This window comes from Lipotes vexillifer, unplaced genomic scaffold, assembly GCF_000442215.2.
Source record: "Lipotes vexillifer unplaced genomic scaffold, Lipotes_vexillifer_v1.1 scaffold2822, whole genome shotgun sequence".
NCBI classification, from domain to species: domain Eukaryota; kingdom Metazoa; phylum Chordata; class Mammalia; order Artiodactyla; family Lipotidae; genus Lipotes; species Lipotes vexillifer.
In genome coordinates, this window is record NW_006769538.1 from 157856 (window position 1) to 170447 (window position 12592).

Genomic DNA, 12592 nt, shown 5'->3' on the forward strand with positions numbered 1-12592 from the left:
CATAAACAAGACCAAAAGACAGCCCTCAGAATGGGAGAAAATATTTGCAAATGAAGCAACTGACAAAGGATTAAATCCCAAAATTATAAGCAGCTCATGCAGCTCAATAACAAAAAAACAAACAACCCAATCCAAAAATGAGCAGAAGACCTAAATAGACATTTCTCCAAAGAAGATGCACACCCGCATACCACAAAAAAAAAAACAAAAAAAACCTCTAGAACTGATAAACAAATTCAGCATGGTAGCAGGATACAAGATTAACATATAGAAATCTATTCCACTTCTTTACACTAACAATGAAATATCAGAAAGGGAAAGTAAAAAAAAAAAAAAAAAAAAAAAAAAACAAAACCCTTTCACAAACACATAAAAAAAAAAAAACAACGATGCAGCAAAAGCAGTTCTAAGAGGGAAGTTTATAGCAATACAATCCTACCTTAAGAAACAAGAAACAATACAAAACAAAACAAAACAAAAGAAACAAGAAACATCTGAAATAAACAACCTAACCTCACACCTAAAGCAATTAGAGAAAGAAGAGCAAAAAAACCCCCAAAGTTAGCAGAAGGAAAGAAATCACAAAGATCAGATCAGAAATAAATGAAAAAGAAATGAAGGAAACGATAGCAAAGATCAATAAAACTAAAAGCTGGTTCTTTGAGAAGATAAACAAAATTGATAAACCATCAGTCAGACTTATCAAGAAAAAAAGGGAGAACACTCAAATCAATAGAATTAGAAATGAAAAAGGAGAAGTAACAACTGACACTGCAGAAATACAAAGGATCATGAGAGATTACTACAAGCAACTCTATGCCAATAAAATGGACAACCTGGAAGAAATGGACAAATTCTTAGAAAAGCACAAACTTCGGAGACTGAACCAGGAAGAAATAGAAAATATGAACAGACTAATCACAAGCACTGAAATTGAAACTGTGATTAAAAATCTTCCAACAAATAAAAGCCCAGGACGAGACGGCTTCACAGATGAATTCTATCAAACATTTAGAGAAGAGCTGACGTTTATCCTTCTCAAACTCTTCCAAAATCACCATCACTCTGAGACCAAAACCAGACAAGGATGTCACAAAGAAAGAAAACTACAGGCCAATATCACTGATGAACATAGATGCAAAAATCCTCAACAAAATACTAGCAAACAGAATCCAACAGCACATTAAAAGGATCATACACTTTGATCAAGTGGGGTTTATCCCAGGAATGCAAGGATTCTTCAATACACGCAAATCAATCAACGTGATACACCACATTAACAAATTGAAGGAGGAAAACCGTATGATCATCTCAATAGATGCAGAGAAAGCTTTCGACAGAATTCAACATCCATTTACGATAAAAACCCTCCAGACAGCAGGCACAGTGGGAACTTTCCTCAACATAATAAAGGCCATATATGACAAACCCACAGCCAACATCGTCCTCAATGGTGAAAAACTGAAACCATTTCCACTAAGATCAGGAACAAGACAAGGTTGCCCACTCTCATCACTATTATTCAACATAGTTTTGTAAGTTTTAGCCACAGCAATCAGATAAGGAAAAGAAATAAAAGGAATGCAAATCGGAAAAGAAAAAGTAAAGCTGTCACTGTTTGCAGATGACATGATACTATACATAGAGAATCCTAAAGATGCTACCAGAAAACTACTAGAGCTAATCAATGAATTTGGTAAAGTAGCAGGATACAAAATTAATGCACAGAAATTTCTTGCATTCCTATACACTAATGATAAAAAATCTAAAAATGAAATCAAGAAAACACTCCCATTTACCATTGCAACAAAAAGTATAAAATATCTAGGAATAAACCTACCTAAGGAGACAAAAGACCTGTATGCAGAAAATTATAAGACACTGATGAAAGAAATTAAAGACGATACAAATAGATGGAGAGATATACCATGTTCTTGGATTGGAAGAATCAACATTGTGAAAATGACTCTACTACTCAAAGCAATCTATAGATTCAATGCAATCCCTATCAAACTACCACTGGCATTTTTCACAGAACTAGAACAAACAATTTCACAATTTGTATGGAAACACAAAAGACCCCGAAGAGCCAAAGCAATCGAGAAAGAAAAACGGAGCTGGAGGAATCAGGCTCCCTGACTTCAGACTATACTACAAAGCTCTACAGTAATCAAGACAGTATGGTACTGGCACAAAAACAGAAAGATAGATCAATGGAATAGGATAGAAAGCCCAGAGATAAACCCATGCACATATGGTCACCTTATCTTTGATAAAGGTGGCAGGAATATACAGTGGAGAAAGGACAGCCTCTTCAATAAGTGGTGCTGGGAAAATTGGATAGGTACATGTAAAAGTATGAGATTAGATCACTCCCTAACACCATACACAAAAATAAGCTCAAAATGGATTAAAGACCTAAATGTAAGGCCAGAAACTATCAAACTCTTAGAGGAAAACATAGGCAGAACACTCTATGACATAAATCACAGCAAGATCCTTCTTGACCCATCTCCTAGAGTAATGGAGATAAAAACAAAAATAAACAAATGGGACCTAATGAAACTTCAAAGCTTTTGCACAGCAAAGGAAACCATAAACAAGACCAAAAGACAGCCCTCAGAATGGGAGAAAATATTTGCAAATGAATCAACTGACAAAGGATTAATCTCTAAAATTTACAGGCAGCTCATGCAGCTCAATAACACAAAAAAACAAACAATGCAATCCAAAAATGGGCAGAGACCTAATTAGACATTTCTCCAAAGAAGATATACAGATTGCCAACAAACACATGAAAGAATGCTCAACATCATTAATCATTAGAGAAATGCAAACCAAAACTACAATGAGATATCATCTCACATCAGTGAGAATGGTCACCATCAAAAAATCTACAAACAATAAATGCTGGAGAGGGTGTGGAGAAAAGGGAACCCTCTTGCACTTTGGTGGGAATGTAAATTGATACAGCCACTATGGAGAACAGTATGGAAGTTCCTTAAAAAACTAAAAATAGAACTACCATATGACCCAGCCATGCCACTACTGGGCATATACCCCGAGAAAACCATACTTCTAAAAGAGTCATGTACCACAATGTTCATTGCAGCTCTATTTACAATAGCCAGGACATGGAAGCAACCTAAGTGTCCATCAACAGATGAATGGATAAAGAAGACGTGGCACATATATACAATGGAATATTACTCAGCCATAAAACGGAACGAAACTGAGTTATTTGCAGTGAGGTGGATGGACCTAGAGACTGTCATACAGAGTGAAGTAAGTCAGAAAGAGAAAAACAAATACCATATGCTAACACATATATATGGAATCTAAAAAGAAAAAGAAAAAGAAAATGGTCAGAAGAACCTAGGGGCAAGACGGGAATAGAGATGCAGACCTACTAGAGAATGGACTTGAGGATACGAGGAGGGGGAAGGGTAAGCTGGGACAAAGTGAGAGAGTGGCATGGACATATATACACTACCAAACGTAAAATAGATAGCTACTGGGAAGCAGCCACATAGCACAGGGAGATCAGCTCGGTGCTTTGTGACCACTTAGAGGCGTGGGATAGGGAGGGTGCGAGGGAGGGAGACTCAAGAGGGAAGAGATATGGGGACATATGTATATGTATAACTGATTCACTTTTTTATAGAGCAGAAACTAACACACCATTGTAAAGCAATTATACTCCAATAAAGATGTTAAAAAAATCACATTTAAAAAAAAAAACAAGAATAAACCTGACCAAGGAGGTGAAAGACTTACATGATGAGAACTATAAAACACTGATAAAGGAAACTGAAGATGTTTCAAAGATATGGAAAGATATCCCATGCTCTTGGACTGGAAGAATTAATATTGTTAAAATGGCCACACTACCCAAAGCAATCTACAGATTTAATGTGATCCCTATCAAATTACCCAGGACATTTTCCACAGAAGTAGCAAATAATTCTAAAATTTATATGGAACCATTAAGGCCTCAGAATTGCCAAAACAATCCTGAGGAAAAAGAGCAAAGCAGAAGGCATAACCCGCACAGACTTCAGACAATATTACAAAGCTATGGTAATCAAAACACCATGGTACTGACACAAAAACAGACATATGAATCAACGGAACAGAATAGAGAGCCCAGAAATAAACCCACAAACCTACAGTCAATTAATCTTTGACAAAGGAGACAAGACTATACAATGGAGCAAAGACAGTCCCTTCAAGCAAGTGGTGCTGTGAAAGCTGGAGAGCCACATGTAAATCAATGAAATTAGAACACACCCTCACACCATACACACAAATAAACTCAAAATGGCTTCAAGACTTAAATATAAGACATGACACCTTAAAACTCCTAGAAGAGAACGTAGGCAAAACATTCTCTGACATAAATTGTACCCATGTTTTCTTAGGTCAGTCTCCCAAGGCAATAGAAATAAAAGCAAAAATAAACAAATGGAACCTAGTCAAACTTATAAGCTTTTGCACAGCAAAGGAAACCATAAACACAACAAAAAGACAACCTACAGACTGGGAGAAAATATTTGCGAACAATGCAACCAACAAGGGCTCAGTTTCCAAAATATACAAATAGCTCATACAACTCAATAACAAAAAAACAAACAACCCAATCAAAAAACGGGCAGAAGACCTAAACAGACATTTCTCCAAAGAAAACATACAGATGGCCAGTAGGCACATGAAAAGATGCTCAACATCACTAATTATTAGAAAGATGCAAATCAAAAGTACAAAGAGGTACCACCTCACACAAGTCAGAATGGCCATCATTAAAAAGTCTACAAATAGCAAATGGTAGAGAGGGTGTGGAGAAAAGGGAACCCTCCTATACTGTTGGTGGAAATGTAAATTGGTGCAGCCACTATAAAAAACAGTATGGAGGTTCTTCAAAAAACTAAAAATAGAGTTGCCATATCATCCAGCAATTCGCACTCCTGGGCATATACCCAGACTAAACTATAATTCAAAAAGATACATGCACCCCTATGTTCATAGCAGCACTATTTACAATGGCCAAGGCATGGAGGCAACCTAAATGTCTCCGGACAGATGAATGGATAAAGAAGACATGGTATGTATGTATGCACACACGTACACACACGTACACACACACACAATGGAATACTACTCAACCACAAAAAAGAATGAAATAATGCCATTTGCAGCAACATGGATGGGTCTGGAGATTATCATACTAAGTGAAGTAAGTCAGAAAGAGAAAGACAACTACCATATGATATCACTTATATGTGGAATCCAAAATATGACACAAATGAACTTATTATGAAACAGAAACAGACTCACAGACATAGAGAACAGACTTGTGGTTGCCAAGGGGGTGAGGGGATTAAGGAGGGATGGATTGAGAGTTTGGGATTAGCAGATGCAAACTATTACGTATAAAATGGATAAACAACAAGGTCCTACTGTATAGCACATGGAACTATATTCAATATCCTGTAATAAACCATAATGGAAAAGAAAAAAAAGAATGACTGAACACATAAACATACTGGATATACAGAAACCAATAAGTTCATTATAACACCACCACTAAAAATAATAGAGGAAGTCACCTCATACCGATTAGGGTGGCTACTATGAAAAAAACAGAAAATAACAAACGTTGGTGAGGATGTGGAGAAATTGGAACCCATGTGCACTATTGGTGGGAATGTAAAATAGTACAGCCACTGTAAAAAACAGTATGGGGGCTCCCCAAAAAATTACAAATAGAATTACCATATGATCCAGCAATTCCACTTCTGGATATATACCCAAAAGAACTGATATTGTACAACACAAGGAATATAGCCAATATTTTACAATAACTATAAATTTTGGAGTATAATCTTTAAAAATTGTGAATCACTATATTGTACACCTCTAACTAACATAATATTGTACAGCAACTATAATAAAATAAAATAAAATATTTGATCACACAAAAAAAGAATTGAAAGTAAGGTCCTGAAAAGATATCTGTACACCATGTTGATAGCAGCATTATTCATAATACAACTGGAGGCAACTCAAGTGTCCATCAGTGAATGAATGGATAAACAAAATGTAGTATATATAACAATAGAATATTATTCAGTCTTAAAAAGAAAGGAAATTCTGTCAAATGCTAAAACATGTATGAACCTTGAAGATATTATACTAAGTGAAATGAGCCAGTCAAAAAGAGACAAACACTGTATGATTCCATTTATGTGAGGTACCTAGAATAGTCAAATTCATAGAAACAGAAAGTAGAATGGTGGTTGCCAGGAGGAAAGGGGAGGGGAGAATAGGGAGTTGTTATTTAATAGGTTTAGAGTTTCAGTTCTGCAAGATGAAAAGAGTTCTGGAAACTGATTGCACAACAATGTGAATGTACTTAACGCTACTAAACTGTACACTTAAAAAATGGTTAAGATGGTAAACTTTATGTTACGTGTATTTTACCACAATTTTTAAAAATAATAGAGGAGGGACTCTCAAAACACCATTTAAGATTGTTGGGGCATCAATTCACTACTGTGAAAACTGTTAACTGAGGGAAACAAATTTATCCACTTTTCCAACATAAACTGTATTTCAGGATAACCTAATAGCCCTCAAGGAAGAGGAAAAGATTTTATACAGAATTCCAGCTAATAAATGAGAAAGAAATAATAAAAATTAAAATGACCTCCTGCAACTCCTAATAAAATTACTGACTCAAGCAGCAATTATTAACAGCTGCTAAAATCATTAGGTAAAAAGATAGGAAACTTTATAAGGAAGGGATCTGAACATCACCAACCTAAGCTCACTGATCAAGTTTAGCATCATTAAAACAGAGACAATCAAGCATATTGTGCCTCCCTGAAGTAATGAATTATGAAGAACACAGATTTCCCATTCCTCAAGCCGAATCTAATCAAGTCTTCATTGCTAACTTCTAGTCTACAGATAAAATATGGGGTATAGAACAAATTAACTGTATGAGGAAGCAATCAAACTCAAAATTATCCTGAAAAATTCTCAGGAAGCAATCAGTGAAAACCAGAATTGTCCTGGAAAGTTCTCAGGACACACGAACCAGTTTCTTCAACAGAACAATGATGTGAAAAATAAGGGGGGGCGGGGGGCCCTTGCTGGGTGGAGTAGGAAAAGGTACTGCTCTAGATTGAGAAATTTCAAAGATATAACAAACAAACACAACACTTGGTCTACATTTGGATTCTGATTCAAAACAAGCTCAACTGTAAAAAGACAATTTTGACATGAATGGAAAATTTGAATATGAATTGTATTAGACAATGTTAAGGAACTCTTATTAATTTTGTTAAGTGTGATAATGACATAGTTAAACAAAAGCTTAAGAACAAGAAGAAATAATCTCTTTGTGCTGACATCTGCCCAACAAGGTGGCTTGGAATGTAAGAGGAAGGACCCCTCCAGCCACTGCAGAGGGAGGCATAAGTGGTTCAGACTCCCAAGAAGTGAAAGGCCCAAACATGCTGTCCTACAGTCCCTCCAGCAGAGTGGAGCCCAACCCCACCCACTGGTCCACTGCCTGCCCTTCATATGGCCTAAACCTTGGGTACCATCTTGGGAAACCCAAAGCCAACAGCCATCAAGGTTAGAATTTGATCCCAGAACTCAAGCCTTCCCCTTTCCCTGAGACTCTGAGGTCACATTTATTGGCAGGAGATTTTGTGAGAGAATAGAGCTGGACTGAGAGAAGCCTCACAGCAATCCCTCCCTTTCCCTCTGGGGGGCCCTCTTGTCCAGCTCCCACTGAAGGAGAATGACACAGAGATGATGCAGGATGAGAAGGGTGCCAGCCTGGGATCCTACACCCAGACCTTAGCCTGCTCAGATTTTAAAAGGCAAGTGAAGAAAAGTGTGGGGGAAAAACCACAGGCACAGGTATCAGACCTTCACTGGCAAAGGTTCTGATCAGATGACCCAGAAGTGATCCTGTCCAAGTCAACCATGCTGGTACAGCAGGAATACCTGAAGCCCAGAGGAAAGGGCCTGGGGGACCCACACTCCACCTGACTCATTAGAAAGAAAATGCAAACTGAAACAGAGAAGGTGAAGATGAGAGGCAACAGGGACTTACGGCACCTTGCTGGCCCCTTTCAGGGGCTGCCTACTGAATTCCACCTCCTGTCTCTAGCCCAACACTCCCAAGGCTGGTCTCACTCCCAACAACTCCCTGTTCCTCAAACCACTTTGCACTTTCCCATACCTTTGCCCTAAACCTGGAACACCCCTTGCCCCTCCCCCTCCTCCAAACTCATCCCTGCAGGTCCAGCTCAAATGTCATGTCCACGTGGCACCCTCCCTATGCCTGGAACCACGAGGAATTAGTCCCTCTGAGGAACTCTATGCAACTATGTTACAAGCCTGTTTTCAGCCCTTAGCCTGCCGCACACTCTAGCAGTTCGGGTGGGCAGCCCTGCCCTTGCTGAGCCATCGTGAGCTCCTGGAAGAATGCTGCGACTTCCTCCTACGGGCAACCCTGCTCTTGACACAGAGCCTCTGTGCACACGGGGGAACACTCGATAAACAAGGGCAGAGCTCATCAAGACACCAACAGGTGCGTGGGTCACTGTGAACTGAAGTAAAAAGAGCTGGTCTGCTTTCCTTCCAGGTCTCTGTGGCCCTGGCTTAGGGAGGCTTGGTGAGGGGCTGGGCTTGGTTAAGTTGTTAAGGGAGCCACCTGGAGAGGGAAGAGAAGAGCCTTCTGGAGGCCTGCTTCTTCAGAGTACCTTGCTAATACAGACAACCACCGACACACAAGGTGCCAAAGGGTGTTTTCAGCATGGAATGCCTTAAGTCACACACACACACACACACACACACACACACACACACACACTCTCATCAAGTTCTCATCAAGCATAACCAAGAATCAGAACAAGAGATAAGGGCAACTGCTTTCTTAGTAGTGAGAACAGAGATGAAGGGAAGAGGCCCCAAAGCCTTTGACTCAGGGCCCACATGTCAGTCTACTCTCCTTCCACATCAACCCTGCTACTGGCCCTATGATAGCTTCCCCAAAGGGATTCTGCAAAAACAGCTATGTCCACCGTGGGGCACAACTTGGTAAAGACAAGGTTCTCAGAAGTACAGACTGAAGTGCAGGGCAGTGATGCACCTACCTCTGCCCCCAAGTTCTTTGGGCACGTGCAAGGACTGTGCTGACAGCTGCCAGAGACCAGGGGACCATCCAGCAGAGCCCTAGCCCCGGCCCAACAATGGACCCTGAGAGCCCACTAGAGTGGGAGCAGAGTGTCCATAAATACACTCGTTAAATCTTCAGGGTCTCCCCTCAGTTGTGGGCAGGATGCTTTTCCCAATAAACACCAAGCACTAAATATCCAGGTGGGTCGCTAACCAGCAAGCCAGATTCCTCTTCTAGGACTCTTAAGATGCCACACTGCCCCACATCAATGAGCTTCTCTCTCCATGCCCAGTTATGGAACCGTGCGAACCAGGGGCCTGACAACTATCACAGAGAGGGTCTGCTTACCAGCCCCTCGGTTTCCTCCGTCATCCTCTGGAAATGTGCAGCCATAGCCATGTAGTCTCGCATCTGCTTGTGACATTCGAGACACTTGATACTGTGCCGGATAAGCCTCACAGGGTCTGGGTAGAGCGGCAAAGCTGGAAGTGGGGGGCTGGCACTGCTTGAAGTGAGGCTGTGTTTGGGGGAGGAGGGGGGAGCCGGGGTTGCTGGTGCCATGGAGTTCGCGGGGGCCGACACGAACATTTGGTCCGCAGAGATGGGCTTCACAAGCAGCTGAGAGCACTGCATGACGAGACCCTTGCTCTTGTGGTCACGGGCATGCCGGAGCAGGCTGCACTTGTTGAAGAAGAGCAGCGTCTGGGAGCACAGTGTGCACAGCACCTCGATGTGGACGCTCCGCCGGCCGTAGTGCTGGCTCAGGCTCTTCTCTAAGGCAAACGCATCCCCACACTCCAGGCAGCAGTACCCACTGGCCGGCACGTGGATCCTGCTGTCCGCAGGCGGGCTGAGATTTGGCGCGTAGAGGGGCACGGGGTTGGAGCTGTGGAGGACCTTGTTGAAGACCTCCACAACCAGTGGGGCGGCCTTTTTCACCTGGTGGACCAGGGGCACCGACATCTGCGTGAGCTGTGGCTGGCTCCGCCTCTGTGCTGAGGACTTGGCCGTCACGGACGCGGCCACACTGTGGGGTACCAGATTCAGGTTGGCCAGGTGCACGGCTTTGGGCAGGAGGTTGGCAGGGGCCAGGGTGGATGCCTGCAGTGCTGTGCTCTGCTGCTGCTTCTTGCCCATCTGTGAGCCCGAGGCAGCCCCCTTTGGGCCCCGGGACCCAGAGCTGCAGCAGGAAGTTGAAGATTCACTGGCTTTTGTCATGCTCTCATCCCCCTTCCTGTCACCCTGGGGGCTCCCTGAATTTGTGCCCACCTCAAGAAAGTGCTCTGCCCCAGACAGGGCAGTGACCTCATCCTCTTGCACCTCGCTCGGGGCCTCAGCAATGGCGCTTCCTAGAGGTGACCCAGCAGGGGACTTACTGGGATCGTCAGGGTCTGGCAGGATCCTTGTGACAGTCCGTTTGATTTCCCCTGATGATGTCTTAATGGTTTTGATTCTGACTTTGGGAATTGCTGGTGGGGAGCTGGCAGCCACAGAAGGGGAGCCTTTGCTGCTGCTGTCACTGCAGATGCTCCGAGGGCTGTCTGATGGCTTGATACTTTTTCTAGTGGCCTCCAGAGGGCTCCGGGGACTCTTTGGTGACTTGGGCATTTTGGGGCTGCCTTTGGAGCCCTCTTTTGTAGGCCCTGAGGGATCCTTTGTGTGGGTAGGCTGATCCTCCTTGGTGACACTGGCCACTCGTTTAGCCTGCAGGGCCACCAAGGCTGCAACACAAGAGGACAGCTTGGAATGAGCTGGCTTAAGACGCTGCCTAGGGGGCACTGACGAGCAGGTACCTAGCTCCGAGGCAAGCCCCTTAGGCTCTCCGATACTGTGGCCGGGGTGGCTGTTGAACTCCAAAGCTTCCCCAAAGAATCGACTGGTATCCAGCTCCTTGTGAGGTTCCACTGCCTTCTGCCCACCTTGCTCGTGCTCCTGCTGACTCCCCAGGGGCAGGGGTTCTGGCTTGGGCTCTTTCTTACAAAAGTGATCAAACATATGCAGCTCTGGGACTGGAAACTTAGTCAGAGCCTCCAGGACTGGGCCCCCCACAGACTCACACCCAGGAGGGGGTGGGAAATAACTGTCAGAGTGCTTGGGCTTTATCCCAAACCCATTATCTTTGATGGCATCCTCGGGTTCGGGACTGGAGATCGGACTGAACTGGTTAAAAGTTGGTAAGGGCTCTGACTTGGAAGGTTCCAGCTTGCCAGGGAAACTCCTGGTACTATCTCCATTCATGAAAGTGGAATCAAACTTCCCACAGTTGTGGCCTAGGTTGTGGGGATCTGGAGGCAGGTCCGAGCCCCGGAATCCATTGTGTAGGAGGCTGGGAGCAACGTGGTCTTTCTCCGCTTCAAATGACTCCTGGCGGCTGGTGTTCTTGACAATGACACTCACGGCTGGCACATCTGAGGCTGATCCTGAGTGAGACAAGGACACATTCTCATCCATACACATGCCTGGAGGTTTGAGGGGACTCTCATTCTCCTCACTGGGGGTCTGGATGGCCTCCTTGGCATCGAGGCTGGTGGGGTCTGGGATGTCAAAGGCAGCCAGAAGGTCATCAAAATCTGGAGTTTTCATATCCCCCATGGCTGGATGCTGGCAAGGGCTGTAACAGAAACAGAGAACAGAATCAGTGATCACCAGGATCCCACTGGGCTCTGTCCAGCATCATCTTCATCACAAACCCATCTCGCTAACACACATGCAGCCAGCACACACATGCGCAAATCCCCATGCTATGGGAAGTCACACACCTGAGTTTTACCCCAACAGGTTTCCAAAATGCTGGGGACATTGGGGGAGGAGTGGAAAGAAAAGTTAGTATGTAGTGACAAGCTTGCCTGGCAGGCTCTACACATTAATACCTTGAAATTCCTGGTTGGTTGCAGAGCCAAAAAGAGGGCACACTCACACCACACTCCCTCAATTTCTCAGAGAATATCATTACTCCATGATCGTAAGCATTAGCAAAAAACCAAACACTCAGCCCTTAAAAAAAAAAAGCATGGCTCAGCACCTCCACTCTTTAGAAAACTTCTGATTCATATGAGACTTGGCTATAACTTCTGCTAATTTACTCTTAGTAATTAATCATTAACTTTGTATAACTTGGTTTTTTGCTGCATGAATCCAAGCAAATCCAAAATGATTTACCACTGCCAGGATTAAACAAACTCTAGCAGATTATGTCATCCCCTAGGTATTTTTTTCTCTAGTCAGTGTCTGCTTGATTCCTTAATTTTCACTCCAAATCTGTTATTGGTTGGTGAATGGATCACTAAACCTGAGGGACAGGGTGACTCTCAAAGAAACACACAGTTATCAAACTGGCCAGAAAATAGTTTTAGAGAAGCCCTAAATTTTATTTTAACTTAATACACAAAGGAAAGA

General features: G+C 42.9%; 1 protein-coding gene across 1 annotated transcript in view; it reads right to left on the minus strand.

The window, feature by feature from the left end:
* Nucleotides 1-12146, minus strand: part of ZNF592 (zinc finger protein 592) — a 28724-nt gene extending 16578 nt beyond the window's left edge. Inside the window, exons 1-2 of the mRNA XM_007445638.1 lie at nucleotides 12067-12146; nucleotides 9545-11807 (exon numbers count right to left, since the gene is read on the minus strand). Of these exons, the coding sequence (XP_007445700.1) occupies nucleotides 9545-11807; nucleotides 12067-12146 (2343 nt within the window). The remainder of the gene's footprint in view (nucleotides 1-9544; nucleotides 11808-12066) is intronic.
* Between the last annotated feature and the right edge of the window lie 446 nt (nucleotides 12147-12592).